The sequence below is a fragment of the Dendrobium catenatum genome, unplaced genomic scaffold (genome assembly GCF_001605985.2).
Source record: "Dendrobium catenatum unplaced genomic scaffold, ASM160598v2 fragScaff_scaffold_1482, whole genome shotgun sequence".
Lineage (NCBI taxonomy): Eukaryota > Viridiplantae > Streptophyta > Magnoliopsida > Asparagales > Orchidaceae > Dendrobium > Dendrobium catenatum.
In genome coordinates this window covers 859,727-878,886 of record NW_021319944.1, presented here as the reverse complement: position 1 = coordinate 878,886, position 19,160 = coordinate 859,727, and the positions used below count along the sequence as shown (strand labels likewise).

Below are 19,160 nucleotides of genomic sequence, written 5' to 3'. Positions count from 1 at the left end.
AGTTGTGAGATCCACATCCCAAATGTACTCTTAATCATAATGCACATCAATATCAGCACTCTATGTGGCTACCTAATTGCAGAGTTGCAAAAACTGTTGCAGCCTAAAGGTATTAGTTGCATCATGTCCCTCTCCCTCTCTTGCTTACTGCTCAGGAAAATGGAATCGTTTTAGATATGCTGGTGACATGATGATTATGATGATGATGATGAAAGACAGATGGAAGAAACAACTAGTACTCCTGCTTTAAGCTAGCTGTCGCCCTATGGTTTCATTTTGCTTTTTTTTTTTATTTTAAATATTATCCAATGATATCCGCCGAAATATCTTGTGCTGTCATCGGACGATCTGGAGGCCAATCAGAATGCGTCATGTCATTTGGTACACAACGGTCACCAGTATTGATACTGAGTAAAAAAGTAAAGTAGTGCGTTCTGATTGGCCTCTGGATGACGTTAGGTGTTTGCACAGAATAAATTTTCTTAATTGAGATGGTACTGTCAAAACTTTTACTTCTTTTTGCAGCTGTATAAACCAACTTCACAAGCTCCTCGTATGATACCTCATTCATTCATGTCAAACATATTATGATGTGATTTGTTTATTGTGATGACCTAATACTCATTGGGAGCAATAAGAAGCTTCTTCAACAATTCACTACCAAATTGGCCTAAGCATTCTCTATTAAAGACTTTGGTGAACTCTCCTATTTCCTTGGGTGTTGTAGTCATCCCCTCTAATTATATATTCATTATCTTCTAGAGTGCACCAACATGATGATAAATACTGAGGTGGTTCTTGTTCCCATGTCTTTAATTCATATGCCTCCAGTCCTTGACATTGTTTCTCTCACTAATCCCTTGAAGTATTGCTCTATTATTTGGAAACTTCAATATCTCTCTTAGCGGGAACCGATATTACATTTGCTAATCAGACATGCAGCTTATTGAATTAGTTGCGACATGAATGAGAATGCATGCTACTAAAGATAGGGTCGAGTCTGATACATCAACCTCTCTTGGTTTGTGTATCAACTAACTATCGACCACTGAATAACAATTAAATGCATTATCTGATATATGTGTACCATCATCAACCATGATCTTTTCATTCGTAGACCCTCTCATTTCATAGATTTTCATATGCCAATTGGGATGGGAATATTACCTATTGCATATCATTAAGTGTCTATGTTGTCCTCTTAGGACACAATAGAGTGAAATTGTTTATTCTCTTACCAATTGGGATGAGAATATTACCTATTGTTTATCATTAAGTGTTTATGTTGTCCTCTTAGGCCACAATAGAATGAAATTGTTGATTCTCTTACTAAGCTCATCTCTTAGCGTCCTCTTGAACAACTTAGTCCATATTTGTGTCATCACCATGGATTCCATCTTAAGGTCATATATTAAAGGAAATTATTAACCTAATATATTTTCTTTATTACTCTCTCTATAGTTGAAGATAACTACGATAGGTGTTAATGCACCTTCCTTATTTCTCACTCTAAACTAGGGGTGTAGGTGAGCGAGCCAGCTCGAGCTCAACTTGTTAATAAGCTCACGAGTTTGAGCTCGAGCCTACACTCGAGTTAGTATACACATACATATTCCTCATGTAATTATCGTACAAAGAAGAATTCTCTCTCTCTCTCTCATCACTTAATTTCTACAATATTCTCACTTAATTTTTTTTCCAGAGGGATATATAATATATATAATTTCATCTCTTATAAGTATTTATGATCATTAGTACTGTGATGCATCCTAATTTATCCATTTTTTATGAGCATCCTAATTTTTCCATTTTCTTATGAGCCCAATAATTAATTTATTATTTTATATCAACATAATCTCATAAATTCTTTTTATTAAATTAAATCCTAATTATCTTAATATCTGCATATTATTTTCCTTCCTCATTAATCATCTTTGTTATTATCCTATACTATTTTTCTCCCTTAGGAATTTGTATTTGTTTTAAATATTTAATTTGAAAAATGGTCTTCAATTCAATGTTGTTGTTGTTTAGCTCAACTTATTGTATGTCTGATAGTGTATGTCAACATCCGATCTGTCTGTTTTTTCTCTCAATTTATTTCATTTACTCTGACCTTTTCAAAGAGAATGTAGTGAGATAATTTCCACCGCAAATTATTATGGGACAAAAAGATCTATCAAACAACAAAGCTTCAAACTCCCAAAAAATGGTGGAGACAAAAATTATAAATATGATCAAAATTTAGAACATTTTACTAGACAACTTGTATTAATTCTCTCAATCATAGATCATCTCTTCAGCATTTAAATATCTTAATGATTCCAGCATTAAGTGATCTTAAGCTTGTTGAATTCGTCTCGTCAAGACAGTTGATTAGTTGATTTTATTAAGAGTATGGAAGATTTAGAGATTGCTTGGTCGTCGAATCTTTACCCACAAGTTTTTAATTATGATTCAAGTGCTCAAACATTCAAACTCAGATTGGACCACTTTTGATATTATTGGAGTATTGTTGTGAGACATTGAGATTGATTATATGTTTACTGAAATAGGAGTTAAATGGTCATATATTTAAATTTAAAAGCTTTCAATTCAAATATGCATTAAGATTCGTGCCCGATCAAGTCAATTTTCAATGAAATATCAAGTACATAAAATAACAATATATAAGCTATTCATTAAAATTTATATTATACCTATTTCAAAATAAATTTAATACTTAAAAAATTCAATTTAATCAAAATATTGATCTATTTAAAAAAAAAAGACATTTTACTTTTATAGGCAAACTTTGAAAATTACTCTTTCAAACAATGCCAACATGGTTTTAAAAAATATTAAATATTTTTTTTCATTTTCATAAATAAATATTTTAATTTATAGAAAAATTATTAATTTTCAGCTCAAAAGCCGCTTTAAATAATAATATTCATGCAATAATGATAATTAAAATATGATTATTATTTTTCTAATATGTCGGAGAGCCCAATTTCATTGAAATAGGTAAAATAAGAAATTCAGCTCACCCATGGCAGAAAGCTACTTGTTAAGCTACCTAATTAGCTCTAGGATTGTAAATGAGTCAGGCAGATTTATGAGCTGACTCGAGCTTGACTCGATAAACAGCTCATGAGCCTAGCTCGATCAGCTAACGAGCAAATACTCGCTAGCTTACGAGCCGGCTTGTTTAAAAATTTTTACTATAAAGTGCATTTTAAATATATTAGAATTTAAGAGTTCAAGAATGAAATTATTAAAAATATTTAAAAATTATATTTTTTTATCAAATTATTATTTATTATTTATCTATTAATTTGTCATCTTTTAATAATTTTATTATAATTATTATTTGAATCAAAATCATTTTTTTATTTCATAAAAATGAGCTAGTTTGTGAGCTGACTCGAATTCGTGTAATTAAGCTCGAGCTCGAGTTCAAACTCTATTAATTAATCAAGGTCAAGTTCAAATGAGTGGTGACTCAATTTTTGCTTGATTCATTTACACCCCTCACATAGAGAGATTATTACATGTTGATACTGAGCGTGTTTGGAAGCCAATCAGGAGCCATCACGTCACCAATGCGCTGTGTATTGAGTGACTGGGTGGCTCCTTATTGGCGTCTGAATGCATTCGACGACCGCACGTAATAATTTTTCCCTAACCTGAGACGCCGAATATCAGTATTATGTTCATCATGACATAACACTTTAGTTAAAATAATAAAATAATTAATTTTATTTAAAAACAAATCGAGCCATTTTATTCCAACAAATAAAAATATAAGACTTTAATTTAAGAATTGTTTATTGCATTATATTTACAATATAAATAAAATAAATGCTTATAAAAATATAATATAATTGTATTTTCCTTACAACAGATTTTTTAAGGAAATTGATTATGAATAAAATAATTTTCTGTCATTCAAAACAATTCAATTCAAATCGGTACAAAATAATTGATTTATTTATAAAAATTCATTTTGCAATAATTTTTTTTACATCTTGAGCATAAAATTTTATTTTCTAAGCTGGCGGGGGGAAACTGGAAACATTTTATAATCTGGCACTGAAAACAAGGGCCAAGGCTGTCTTTGTCTTGGAATTTGGTCCTTTTTACCAGCAACTATGAAGACTGTCATTGCAGAGCTCTGAAGCCTATAGATATTTTGGTAAATATTTATTTTTTCTAAACAATTATTCTATACATCCTTACTAATCAAAACAAAATTAAATTTACATGTATGGACAAAACAACTTTTTATGAAAAATATTAGGATCATGAAAAAAACTTATTTTAACATATATGATTTTTTTTAAAATGTGAATTATGTATTAACTCGTAAAGATTTAGGTTTTGTTTGGGATTACTTTTTTAATATTTCTTAAAATAATTTTTTTAACAAAAAAATTATTTATTTACTAAAAAATCGTTTTAAGATGTCGTAAAAAATCGCCCCAAATGAAACCTTAATTGGTGCTTGATTTAGGCTTCGTTTGGGACGGCTTTCTCACCGATTCTTAAAGCAATTTTTTGTACGAAGAATATGCTATAAGAAGCAATAAGAAAGCCGTCTCAAACGAAGCCTTAGGCTTTGTTTGGGACGGCTTTCTTACTGCTTCTTAAAGTAGCTTTCAAATACAAAAAAATTAAGTTTTTACTGAAAAGCTGGTTTAAGAAGCAGTAAGAAAGCTGTTCCAAATGAAGCCTTAGTTTAATTCAATTTGAATTAGCGAATAGATGAGCTTAGAAAATTAATGCGTCACATCAAATTTTTAGATGATTGGATATCTCAAAGCAAGAAACGGTTGATCTAATTCAATGTTGTATGAGCTAGACCGGGCATAATTGACCTACCTTCTTCATAGCAAGTGGCTAGAAGAACCACACATAAAGAGCTGTCTTTTAGTTCAATCAGAAGACCGACCCCACCACTTCATCTCAATAGTACTCGCATGCACTCATTTTTATGCAATTTATTATTGAATGTTCAGATCTTTTTGGCTCGCTGATTTGATTATTAATCAATGATCTCAATGATTTGTGGTAATCCATTTAAGAAATATTGAGATAATGTCTCCTATTTTTGTTTAGGCCATTTGAGAGGTAGTTAAGCCTCTTGTAATTCTTATTGCCAATATATCAATTAAAATTCAATTTTTGATGTTTTGTGATGTCGTTGTCTATGATGTATGCTCAAATTCGCAATCGTGTAACGTGTCAATATTTGGCACAACCTGAAAATTGGACTTGAATATTTCGGGTTTGGGTCAACCCATTTGAAAATTGGATCGGGTTCAAGTTTCAAATCCTAACATATTTGCAAATTTGGGAAGTGTTTGGGTCACACCGAAAACCCGAAGTCAACCAAGAACTGACCCAGGTCGCGTTAGCCTGCACACGATCTCCCTCGTGCTCATGTGCACGCTCGCGCCCGCCCCCTAAACCCGTACTCACTCTTAACCCCTCGCCCACGCTCACTGGCTCGAAATTCGAGGTCTTGCCCCATTGCAGCTCTCCCTCACAACCGCGACCTCGCTCTAGCTTGCTTGTAGCCATGCGACCACAAAAGTTATGTTAGCTGGTCGGGTCGGATCAACCAGGGTTAGGGGCACGCCGAGTTTGAACTTTTGACCTGTTTGTCTAATTGGTTCGGGTTAATCGAAGGTGGGTGAGTTTCGATTGGACCTAAATCCACTCGAAAACCCATTTTGACACACCTACAAATCGAGGACATCATTGGTACCTGTCGTCATCAACTATTTGGAACAACTCAAATCATAAAAAATTGGGAAAGTGTAACTTACGAAAACCTTCATCAGGTCAACATTTGATATTGAAAAGATGATATCTCTATCATCTATTAAAAATAAGTACAAAGAATACTCTAATTAAATGACCATCCAAAAATTATGATTAAAACTCATTATTAGTTCATTTGAGCGGCCTTTCTCAATAAATCTTTGCTTAGGAGAAATTTTCTCATAAAAAAAAGATATTTGTTATATTCACATTAACGATCATTTCAATCCTTGCAATACAAATATTTCACACACTAGCTGCTCCCAAGCACCGACAATGCTCATATCAATCACCACACACATTATAATAATAATTCCCACCCTATAGACTTCTTGCCAAAAAATAAAGAAGAAAAAAAAATCTTTTAATGACTTGGTTGGATAGCACAATCAAGGAGTTCCAAATCCCTCCATCATTGTTCAACACAACCGGTGAGATTCTCATATTTATCGAAAAAAATATGTCATTTGCAGAACATTAATAGCACCATAATGATCTGCACCAACTCCTCAGAACAATGATGTTACTCAAACCAACATCATATATATCTCCAAGACCATGACAATAATATGATTACTCTATCAAATTAAATAATAACAATAAAATATACTCCAACATACTCCATCTACCAAAAAATTTTTTTTTACAACATACAGACTCATCACTCGTCTCTCAACCACATCTCTATATTATTCAGACCTCCTCTGATATCTTTACCTTCCACCGCACTCAAGCTTTTCGTAGCGGCTTCATTGACTTAATTACTACTATAATTTTTTATAATGACCGACCGATCCTTACACCTAATCTTGCTTTGTTTCATATTACACTCTATAATACACATGCCAATTCAGAAGTCAAGAACAAATACCAACTAATATAAAATAAATTATTAATATTTGATAAAAAATATATAATACAATAATTAAATAAATTAAGATATTTAGATATGTTCAGTATAATAAATATTTAGAAAAAAAATCATATTGTATTATTTTTAATAATCATTTATTTATTATTATCGTACATAAAAGAATTAATAAATGATTTTTTTTTAATTTTTTTGGATCCCGAGGCATAGTATTTTATGATGAGAAAGCCCACGCTTGCGGCGCAGGCGATGGAAAGTTGGAATTTATTTAGTTATTTTTTAATTATTTAAAGAATTGACAGCCAAACCTTAGAGATTCTGTATGTCACTATATAACATGCAAACACACCAACTCTTGCGTGCAACACTGCAATGTTTATTCCTCCAAGTATCAATCAAAGTCTTGAATCATTGGAAATAATTCTAACATTTTTTTTTTATATAAATAATTTGACTTTATAAAAAGTATTATTACGTGTCAAGAAATTGTACTGAGGTGATAACAGTTGAAGGATTGCAGTTGTGCGATACTGGTTGGAAGATTGTAGTCGGGTGGTGGTGCTTGAAAATCTGTAGTCCAATAATAGCAGTCAAAGGATTATAGTGGTTGGAGGACTGTAGTAGGGTGACAATGGTCAAAGGGCTGTGATTGTGAAATGGTGGTAAAAGGACTGTAGTCAAACGATGATTGTTGATTGTTAGATGATCGTATTTGTGTGACGATGGTTGGATGGACAAAGTCACATGAAGCTGGTTGAATGGTCGTAGTCGATGATGGCGGTTAGAAGAGTGTAAGTAGTAAAGGTGGCTAGAGGATCGTAGTCGAGCGACATTAATCAGAAGATTATATTTGGGTGATGGAGGTATATGATAGTTAGCGAGTAATTGTGGTTGGACCATTGTAGTTGGGTGACAACGGTTGGATGATTGGTGTAGGGAGATAGCAATTGGGGGGACGAAAGTCGGGTAATGACAATCAAGGAGACATATCTGAGCAAAAGTAGTCAACAGGTCGTAGTTGAACAATGCTACTCAAGTGACCATATTTGATGGCAATGGTTTGATAGCGATGATTATATGGCTATGCTCTAATAGCGGTGGTTGAATAGTTTTGGCCATACGATGCTCTACAGATATTGATGATCAGATGACAATAGTCTAACGATGATGGTTAAACAATAGTGATCTGACAACAGTCAACTAGAGCTTTGGAAAGCCTCAACATTCTATCCTCTTTACTATCAAGCAGTTCACATAGCACAAAGTTCATATTTTTTCATTACTGTTAATTAGATATTACTTAGATTTTATTTGAGATAACTTTCTTACTATTTTCTAAAGTAACTTTTTATATATATAAAAAAAAATTTGTGTTAAAAAATTGCTTTAAAAAAAATAAAAAATTATCTTGAATAAAACTTTAATTTTACTAATATTTTTATAAGATTGACCAAAAGCATAAACAAACAGTGATATGAACGCTATTAATAAGACTTAGCTGTAATAATAACAAAAAAAAAAAAAAAAATTCAAAAGTGAGGACACAATTAGCCGCATCATGTCAACGACAGCAAAGCTTTTACTTATTTACAATAATAATAATAATATCATTAATAATTGACATCAACCATTGAATAGAGACATTTTACTTAATAAATAATTGATTATTTATAATTTTTGTCTCTGCTATTTTAGAGAGTTTGAAGCTTTGTTGTTTGATAGATCTTTTTGTCCAATAATAATTTATGGAGGAAATTATCTCACTACATTCTCTTTGAAAAGGTCAGAGTAAATGAAATAAATTGAGAGAAAAAAAAAAAAAAAAAAAAAAAACAGACAGATTGGATGTTGACATACACTATCAGACATACAATAAGATGAGCAAAACAACACCAACATTGAATTGAAGACCATTTTTCAAATTAAATAATCAAAACAAAATGCAGAGAAAATGATCGAATTGATCCCCAAATTTTTTCTGAAGAATGAAATAATCTCTGTCGATATAGAAGTAACAGTTTGATCAAATTAATCATTAAGTGACTTTTAAATATCGAGGGACTACTTTGATCAGAGGACCATTTTGATTTGAGAAAAAAGATCAAAATAGTCCCATGACATTTTTTAAAAGATCAAAATGTTCCCCAACTATTTTAAAAGATCGTTTTGATCCCTCAACTCTTTAAAAATAAAACAACAACAACAACATGAAACCTTTGTCTCACTATGTGGGGTCAGCTACATGAATCCTTTTTCTTCATTGTATCATATTAAAAGTCAAATTCTCGTGTCTTCGACATCTGTTTGAAAATTCCTTACATTTCCCTTCTTTTTTTTATTATATATTATATTATAATATATATATATATATATATATATATATCATGATATCTAAAGTGTGGAGAAGCCTTAATCAATTGAGCAACAAATTGATCACGCTACAGAAAGAAATAGCAGAAACTGATCAAGAACTGAAGTTTTGCTTGAAAAAGCTACAAAGGGAAATCAACTAAATTAGACATATAAACTAGGCAACAATTGATCGTGCTACAGAAATGTAATTCAGCAGAAAGAAATAGCAGGTTCATATTCAAAGCTCTCGACAGTTCAAAAGGATAGATTAAATGCTTATGAAGAACAAGTTATCTGGTCTTTGAATTTATGGTGTCTCTCACTAACATGGAAAAAAATAGCTGAACTTTGGAGAGACTGTTCCTTCAAACCTGCAAATTTGAAAAGAGAATTCTCCTACAACTTGCCAATGTTGTCGCTGCTCGAATCCATGAATATTGTTAGCCTCCTTGCTCCCTTCATGAAATCACTGCACATTAACAGAAGAAATCAAACAGTAAATGTAAGGTGTGAGGAAGGTGCAGTGCAAGATCAGCAGATGAAGTTGGGGCTCAATAAAATCTGCTTGCAAGTCACAAATATGTATAATTTGTGACTTTTAGATAGATTTTATGTTCACAAACAACTTGTATTCAGCTCGCTGAGTTATCGAGCCAAACACAAACAACAAATTCAGCTCGTCTGCGTGATGAGCCGAGTAGAACTTGGGCTTGCACAAGCTCGGTTCGTTTGCATCCTTAGATGAAGTGACAAAAAGCTTATGCTTTAAAATGGCAACTTACGCGAAAGGCTCATCGCCGGTGTGCTTGACAACACCGGCGATATCACGATAAAGAACACGGCTGTTCAGTTCTGATTTCTTTATTCCAAACATGTTAGCCAATCTTCTGTACAAATCCTCATATGAACCAAAGGAAGATAGGTCAAGGGTCTGGCCTACATCTTCAGATTCCAGGAACAACTTGCAGTGACCAACCTCTAAACCAAGCTCATTTAGTTTTCGATCCCGGCACCAAGGAAGCCCTTCAGAAGATGAATTATTATCCCCCATGCCGTTTTGATGAATTGATGATCCAGAACCGTTCGATAAGTTCGTCGTCTTGTCAGAATTCATATTAGAAGAGTTGTTTGGGCTAAGAGAGAGCTGTTGTTCAGTGAGTATGGGTTTTCCAAACAGCCTAAACTTGGGCGTCATTGCATTGCATTCTTTGTTACAATCCTTTTTCACACACACAGAAGGATTCCCAATGGTCAACAAGCAGGAAACATCTTCATGATCCGCCGAATTCGGAACAATGAGGCCTGTAGAGATTCTATGAGATGGCGTAAAGCGATCGAGCCGAAGAAATCCAGTATGGAACAGGCCAGACTGCAACTTTTCAAAGTGAAGTCCTGGTAGATTTGAGCCATACTGACTATGCCTGGGTCCCTGTATGCCAACTGCAGGAGAGCTGTCTGGAAGACAACACAATGGGCTGCTGCTGGGAATGAGGGTGTTTTCTGGGAATGGTGAGGTTGAGAGTTGAACATCAAGAGAGAATTCAGGATGCTGAGGGATTCGAGTTTTTTTTCTCGGAGGCGAGAAGGGCGGTGCTAAGTGGATGGCTGGCAAGTTCGAGACGAGTTCTACCAACCATGGGCTCACACGCTTTACATTTTGTAAAAGATCAGGCTCATCCCATGAAACCTGCAAAACAATTTACAAGAAAACCAGATATCAAATTTAATGTCATAGCTTCTTGACTTGAGATATGAGAAATGACATCTGAAAGTAGCTTAAGTATATTTCTCAAGAAATCTACATGAATATTCACTCTGGTACACAAATGAGATATGGGAAAAGAATACTTTACTCGAGATTAAGTATGGCTAAACGATCAATAACATCACTCATTTCAGAAAATAATAAATGCCTGAAATATGAAAATTCAGATTTAATAATCAATGAATTCATATATTACACAATATATTACATAATTCATGTTATGATTATTAAAGAACTCATGTCATGATTATTCGATAAGTTTTTCGCTGGAAATCAACTACCTAACGTAACCTTCTACTTTCTCATTTAAGGCTTGGGACCTAGTGTTTGACTTTTAATAGGACATAACGGAGAAAAAAGATTCATGTAGCCAGAGTGATAAAGGCTTGATGTTCATCCATTAATAACATCACAAATATATCAAATCATATAAGAGTAACATGTTATAATTGAATACATAAAAAATATGTAATTTCTTTGAAAAATGTTTAAAACAACAATAAAAAAATGTTCAAAATAAACCTTGTGTAGTAAACAAAATTGATTACAAAGAAAATGAAATGCTTCTTATATTGTCTCAAACATTTAGATTCCTAAATTAAGGCTTCATTTGAGATAGTTTTCTTATTGCTTTCTAAAGCGGTTTTTTAGTACAAAAATTTCTAATTGAATAAATTTTTAAACTAAAAAACAGTTTTAAATGGCATTAAGAAAGTCATCCCAAATGAAGCCTAAATTTAGGATACATTAGACAATTCATTCATTTTGGAGTCAAAAGATCATTTTGAATAATAAAAAATAATAATTAACTAGCATTTTAACTATAGCACTAGCATATGAATAATCTGCTAATAGTGCTACTTCTAACAAAAAATAAATAAAAGAATATTTAGTTCTTTACCAAAAGTAAGTTGATAAAAGTCTACTCTAACTAGAGGAAACAATAGTCCAAGTGGTAGTAAAGCATTAAGAAAGAACAAATAAGAAAATATATCAATTGACAGATAAGGCAGGTTAAGAACATGAATAATGGTGTTTTATGATGCAAGTAACATACCTGAAGAAGCCTCCATGGTGATCCAGGCCACCTCATAAGATCGGCGACATGAACAGCGGATATGGTACCCATAAACCAACTTATCCTTGAGGAGTCCTCAGTTTCAAAAGCCATCTTAAACCTCATCCCAGAGCACCACTGAATTCTCATTGCAGCTCTCACTGCTGATGCCTTCACACAAAACTCCGGCGTGCTCGCTCTAGGATAGTAAACAACTTCAAATGGCTGCCCTCTGGCTGCAAATGTCGCAGCCTCAATTACAGAATCTGCTTTCACTTTCCCTCTTCCCCTCAAGCTTGAACCAGAATTGATCCGGCCTCCATTTCCCATGCCTCTGTTAAACTTGCTTTCATCCTCCCTCAAGAAAACAGAGAATCCTCCATACATACAAGTTCCTGTAGGCTGATTCCAACCTGCAGACATCTCAGGCCCACCTCCAATTCCTCTCTTTGCTCGTCGGATCCCCACACAGAGATCACCATTCTCCGTTCTTAAGAATACAATGGAATCACCTGCCACAAGTTTTTTCTCATTGACAAAATTGCTCCAACCAGTGGTGAGAAGATGTCGACGAGGTGTTCCTCTATAGATATGCCTGAATTTCCAAACCTTACCATGAACATCCTTAGCTAGCACCGTTTGGACAGGTGGGTCAGCTGAGTAATCCAATCTTGGAAATATAGTCTCTGCACAATATCTCGGAACGGAGAATCCGCCACCATTGTTGGCATCAGATTGAGTCAAAGTCTTAGCAAAAGATTCAAGTTTTTCTGGCAAATCCGACCCATTGCTGCCTAAAACAAGTTCATCTTCTTCGCTGTAATCTGGCTCATTACTCCTCATAGGGATCATTCTTATTTTGGCAAAAACCTCATCAGTGACTGAATCGGCCATGAATTTAACAGAAACGACACGGCAAAGAATCAGAGGGGAAATTCTCAGAGAATTGCCAAAGTCCACAGGACTTTGGGCGTGCTCAGCATGGCCCTGAGGGAAATAGTATACTTTAGAATTTACTGACGGCATCTGCACCATTCCACCAGCACAAGCATGCCACAGCTGGGCGTCCAAGCACTTCTCACTGTCCTTCTTTGCTTCCTTTAGAAATTCACAAAAACATACAGTTACAACTATTTATATCTACATACACATATATAACTGTAAATGTGTCCAAAAGTACTGAATTTAGACCTCCATAAAGTAAAATTAAGAGATAACAATGGGATTTTTTTCATCTATACCAAAAGAACGAGAAAGAGTTTTCACCTCTTCAGTAATAAAATTATTCTCTTTCATTTTCCTCGGCCAGTTACTGTGTTGAACAGCAGGTTTCTGCAACAAAATATCAAAATAATGAGAGCTATGACAAAAGCCTTGAATTCTATATGGAAAAATGTAACAAAAAGAGGATGTAAAGGCCTTCTTTCCGGCTTGTTTAGAAAAAAAGAAGGGGAACACAAAAACGAAATTGAAAGGAGAAATTTTCCAGATCTCTCACCTTTTTTCCCGTAGTAATCGGGGCTAACTGAGGGCGAAGAACAGAAACAGCCCCCCTTAATTTGAAGAAATGGGAGAGATTCCACACATCCAATGGCCTTTCAGTCCAATTTCAAACCCAGACTGTATGCTACACTGGGAAACAACGAGTCTAGCTCTCACAAGCGTTCCCAAACAATCTCCTTTTCTACAGTTTTCCTCGCTCAATCCCCTTCCCGTAAGCAGAAACCCTAATACCTATCAAACAAAAAGGGAGAAAGGAAATCCTCCTCCTACTAAGATTTCAGAACCATGAGCATGAAAGATCGCAGCTTTTTCCGCCGTTAAAGCTCCTACGCCCATAAAGAAGAGAAATTTTAGAAAAAATCCCCTCTCGAACCAGATCTTTCAAATTCCATCGCAATCGTAAGCATTAAATCCTCCTCCAAAGCTGATTTTGCTACCTCAAACAAGAACAAAAACAGGAACGGGTAATCCGCCCTCACTTACTCCTCTCTCTCTCAAAGAGGAGAGCTTCTCGGAGTAGTTCATTGCTTTCTCCCCTCAGATAAAAGCGGTCACAGGTGAAAAGAAAAGAAAAAAAAGAAACTTTAAAAAGAAAAATCATATAGCTAAAAATCAGTGTTTTCTTTTCTTTTTGAGCCCGGTAGTGGCAGTGCTGCGAGCGGAGTGATGCTACGCAGTCCACAACACAGCGCAGCTTTCCCAGCAAATGGCTTACTGAAACGTGTTCGCGAGAAGTCACCTTTTGTTAAACTAAACTACAGTTAAAGTTCAATTAAGATCAGGCTTAAGCTAAAATTAGGACCCGATTTTTTGGTCGGCGAAGGGATTATCGACGAGTGGATTTGGCTCCTCGCCGATTTTCTAGTGCATGGCGCCGACGAGATCCTCGTGCTCCTCCTTTCACAATTGCCATTGTCCTTCCTATTATTTACTTGCTGTGCCAACGTCGCATAGAACAACGGCAATTCCATTCGTTTTTTCTATGCGACGCCGAGAAGTACGCATAAACTTCCGTGTACTGCCGCTCCCCATGGAGTTGACTTCGGGAGTTGGGAACGGGAACTTCGTAGGCTATGGTTGTGCTGTTCGCGCCTTGGCACGTACGAGCTCGTGCACGTGTGAAGTTTTTTATTTTTATTTTTAACTGAGGCAAAGCCCAATTTATTACTATAAAAAATAATTATAAAGATAAAAGCTAAATATTAAAACTCTTCATAGTTTGCAATAAGAAAGTTGAGCTATAAAAAGATTTAGCAATGCTCAAAATATACACTCAAATGAATAAAAGTAGACTATAAAAATATATAAGATATAGAAAGAGAAAATATTTCTATAATTATGCTCAGAACGATTCATTGCATTCTGATATACATAGAGATCATCAAAGGGTGCAAGCATAAATCCGATTAGAACAAAACACATTCAGTATCATCATTAGTGGATTGCAAATTTTCTAGAGATTGAATTTTTCATTTCGTACAAGAAATAATTATGCTATGAAATTGCTTTCTACAATAACTTTCAAAAAAGTTATTTTTCCCACAATAATTTTATAACCGCATTCATAAAAACTCTAATTATCTCAAACAAATCATAAGACTACAGTTTGATTGTTGCCATTTGAAAGGGGTAGTAATGTTTGACAGTGCTGGTGTCAATATTTGATACGACCTAAAAACTCAACTCGAACCCGATTCGAAAATTTCGGGTTAGGTTCAACCCGTTTGTGAAATAGGTCAGGTTCAAGTTCAATAAACCGACATATTTCAAAAATCGAGTATGGTTAGGGTTGACCTGGAAACCTGGGAATGACCCATTTGCCTGAACTAACCGCGTCAGCGTGTCACATCTAGTGGCATCACAATATCTGTTCACCTGTCGCGTATGCTGGTCTTAGCGTCTGCCCGCTTGCTGTGTCTACCCGCCTGTCTCGGTGCTGCGCCACTGCCGGTTGCCGTGCATGCTTCTGCAGTGGGATTTGAGCATTTGGCTTAATAATCGTGTGGTAGGTTGTCGTCACAGGCATAACTCTCGCAGTTGCAGCTGTCACCGACATATTTGGTTGAATAAGCTCGCAAAAGGAAGAAACTCTTCCCGTCGACGGATTTATGGGATTTGGCTGAATAAACGCGCAACCTAAAGAAAGCCGTTGTCGATTTTGACGGATTTACTGATCAGTTAGGTTCCGAAAAAATGTACCGTTTTTGAAAACGGGTCATGTCGACTAGTGTCATGTCAATTCTGGGTTGGACCTGAACCCAACCCATGACCCGATTTAAATATGTCAGTATACAATTAATTCTCACCATATGATACAATTAAGGCTTTGTTCGGGACGGCTTTCTTCCTGCTTCTTAAAGCGGCTTTATAGTTAAAAAGTTAAAATTTTTGTGCTAAAAAACCGCTTTAAGAAGCAGTAAGAAAGCCGTCTCAAACGAAGCCTAAATGTGTTGTTCAATATATTGAAAACTCAAGAACTAGCCATCCAATACATTATTTTATTTCATTATTTATTGTTTGTAATTTTTAAAGCTTTCATTTGTTGATGTTGAATGATCATTAGCTCAAAAGATGTTTTTTTTTTCCTTCAAAACATTTGTTAATGGATTCTTCTAATTGGCAATGAAGACTGATTTGTTCAATGGTCAGCAACTGCTTTTTGTTGGACAGAAATATAAATTTATAGCTTTCCTTTGCAATAAAAAATTGTTTTTTATGTAAACATATAAGATCCAAAGCTTGCATAAATAGGTGGTCAAAATTATTTTGTCTTTTTTGTTGTCTCATATGGAAGCAATTTTGTAACTTGTAAGGGCTTTGGTGGAAAGAATTCTCATCTCACAGCAAATTTGTTGATTTGATTAATATTTAACCCACAAACTCATTTTTTACCAACAAATTAAATAACACGTTTAATTTTTTTCTTAATTACTTTTGAGTATAATATTCTTATTTTTATCAAATAAATGATTAAATCAAAATAAATAAAATGAGAGATTAGAATCTCATATTGGAAGGATTTTGTAATAATAATAATAATAATAATATGAAAACAAAAAACAGTTTTGAAAGAAAATATAGGCAATAGCACCATAGGAGTATTTATAAGATATTTAAAATAGTTGTTTTATTAGTCATCCTACAGCTTCCCTATGGTTCTCTAATATGGTAATGGCATGTGACCACCAATGGAAGGGTTTACCAATGTTAGATTTCTATCTCCTACCTTTGATTATATCTCCTTTTTTTATTACATCTCTTTTTTTATTTTTATCTCTCCTTTCTTTTTAAAGCTTCATTTGGGATGGCTTTCTTATTACTTCATAAAACAGCTTTCTAGTACTAAAAAACTGCTTTCAGAAGCGACAAAAAAGTCATCCCAAACGAAGCCTTAGATTTATGCAAGGTGTTTTATAGGCTAATTTTTTTTTTTTTTTTGATTTAGTGAATTTCATATGATTTATCTGATTGATGGATTAAATTTAATAAGGAAATTATGAAATCATTTGTGATTTCTCTCAAATGACATTCTTTTTAGTTTTTACTATCAAATTTGAGGCTTTTGTGATGATTATTTTAGAGATTTATAGAGGTTTAAATATTACAGAAAATAGTTATAATAATTATAAAATTATATTATTTTTTTCTGATTTATTTGAGAGGCAATTAATATACTACAAGAAATTAAAAAAATGTAAAATAAAAAAATTCTCCCATTTCCTTCAACCAAGCATCTTTTAAGTAAATACTACAACAAAAAATATAAATAAAATGCTATTAAGATAACGACATTCAATGCAATTAATCGAAATAAATAAATAAATAATTGGATCAGAAAATCCTAATAATAACTTGCTCAAAATAAGTTTTATTATAATTAATTTTATTTTAAAATTCATATAATACATGATTAATCAATTAAAGTTTAAATTAACTTATTCCAAAATAAATTCATTAATAATAAAATCTATTAAAATTAAATTTTGATCAGAATATTCTAATCCAAATTTATCCTAACTACAATATTTGATAGGTTTCCCTATTACAACATAATTAACAACTAATGCATGTTTACTTATAGTGTACCCATTCGTAATCACTTCTCTTTTCCTTTTTTTTATTACCAATTTTCTTGACCTCAAAATTAAATAATTTTTACTATTTAGATGAATAATGAATAAAACTCTAATATTTTTTAATATTTTCATCCTTTATAAAATATTATTTATGAATGATTTATGCATAGGATATATATATTCTTTTGGTATAATTTTTTTATTGTTTTCTAAAACAACATTTTTGTTAAAAATTTTTATGCTTGGAAGCTGCTTTATAAAACAGTAAGACAGCTATTGGGACAGTTTTTTTTTACTGCTTCTTAAAGCAGCTTTTTAGTACAAAATTTTAAATTTTTGTAGTAGAAAATTGATTTAAGAAGTAGTAAGAAAGCCGTCCCAAACGAAGCCTATATCTTTACAAGGTGAGCTAATTGTGAACTTTACCTTTTATGCTTACGAATTGCATCATATATACATAAAATTAATAAATTTTTGTAATTAAATAATTACACTTTTGGACTCAAAGGAGGCAAAAGTTTTATGCATTCCTTTCACTATTTGATCATACAAATTAGCTATATGATTCATCCATAGTATAAGAAAAGGATGTTTTTCTAGAAAACTGTTTATAAAAGCTGTGGAAGTTTTTTTCTTTTTTAAGTTGAACTTAAAACCTTTCTCTTTATTGATTGTAATAAATGGCACATATAGTACAATTAGATAAGGCTCATTTAATTTGATTGTTAGTGTCAAGAAATTGGTTTGGAAAAATTAAAAAAAAAATGATGCACATAAAAAAACACATTATTTATATATATTTATAGATCATTGTTTTGAATAAAATAAAATAAAATCTTAAAGACCTATATGTTATTCTTGTAGTATCAAGGCCTTCATATTCAATATTTTTGATAATTTTTTACCACGAATCTTCTGATATCCTCTATTTTAAGATAGATGACCTATATGTTATTCTTGTAAATAATAACTCAAATGTTATTAGCAAATTAGATGTTCAATCTCTTTCTTCCACTAAAATATTTTTCTTTTAATTGCTTTCTTAAATGGTGGAAGTTATAATATTGATATTTATTTTTGACAATTAGAATTTTATAAATTTTGGCCACTTAAGGTATTCAAAATTTTAGATCTACATTAGAATGTTAGTATTGGATGTGATTTATGGCCGGTATGATTGGGTAAATTAAGATAAATTTTATGAGAATGGCATATATGGTATTTTGACTACTACTTTTTTCGTTGATAAAGTTGCTAAATTTCTTGTTATGATTTTTTATATTTTTAAAGGGGTATTCAAATTAGTTTTGATAAGTGTTGATGGCCTCATCACTAACTATTTATGCTTCTACTTAATGAATAAGATTAGCATAAGAATGTATTATCTCTCACATTAAAGGTCTAAGTTGGAGACCTCCAACAAAAAATACATTGCAATGACTCATAACCACTCCAAGATTTTGACTTGCTTTAGAAAAAATCTTTAAAAGTACTTCTTAAAGGCCTCTCCCTCATTTTGGCAAATCCTAGAAGGATGGTAGGAGTCTTTGATTATCTTTTGATGGATAATAAATAATTCAACAAAAGGCTTGGCTAGATTAGTAGAAGTATGAATATGTATACTATAGAGAGTAAAATTATATTCGCGTTTGTCCCTTAACAGTTGTAAGGAAGATGTCTATTATAATCTTGTTGAATGTGCATGATCGTCCTGAGATAAATGATATA

General features: G+C 33.1%; 1 protein-coding gene across 1 annotated transcript; it reads right to left on the bottom strand.

The window, feature by feature from the left end:
• Window positions 1-9,100: 9,100 nt before the first annotated feature.
• Window positions 9,101-13,950, bottom strand: LOC110102977 (auxin response factor 18). Its single transcript, XM_020831506.2, has 5 exons — window positions 13,352-13,950; window positions 13,120-13,185; window positions 11,854-12,951; window positions 9,814-10,718; window positions 9,101-9,500 (listed from the first exon to the last, which is right to left on the bottom strand). The coding sequence occupies exons 2-5, from the start codon at window positions 13,147-13,149 to the stop codon at window positions 9,428-9,430; spliced, it is 2,106 nt and encodes a 701-aa protein (XP_020687165.1). The 5' UTR covers window positions 13,150-13,185; window positions 13,352-13,950; the 3' UTR covers window positions 9,101-9,427.
• Between the last annotated feature and the right edge of the window lie 5,210 nt (window positions 13,951-19,160).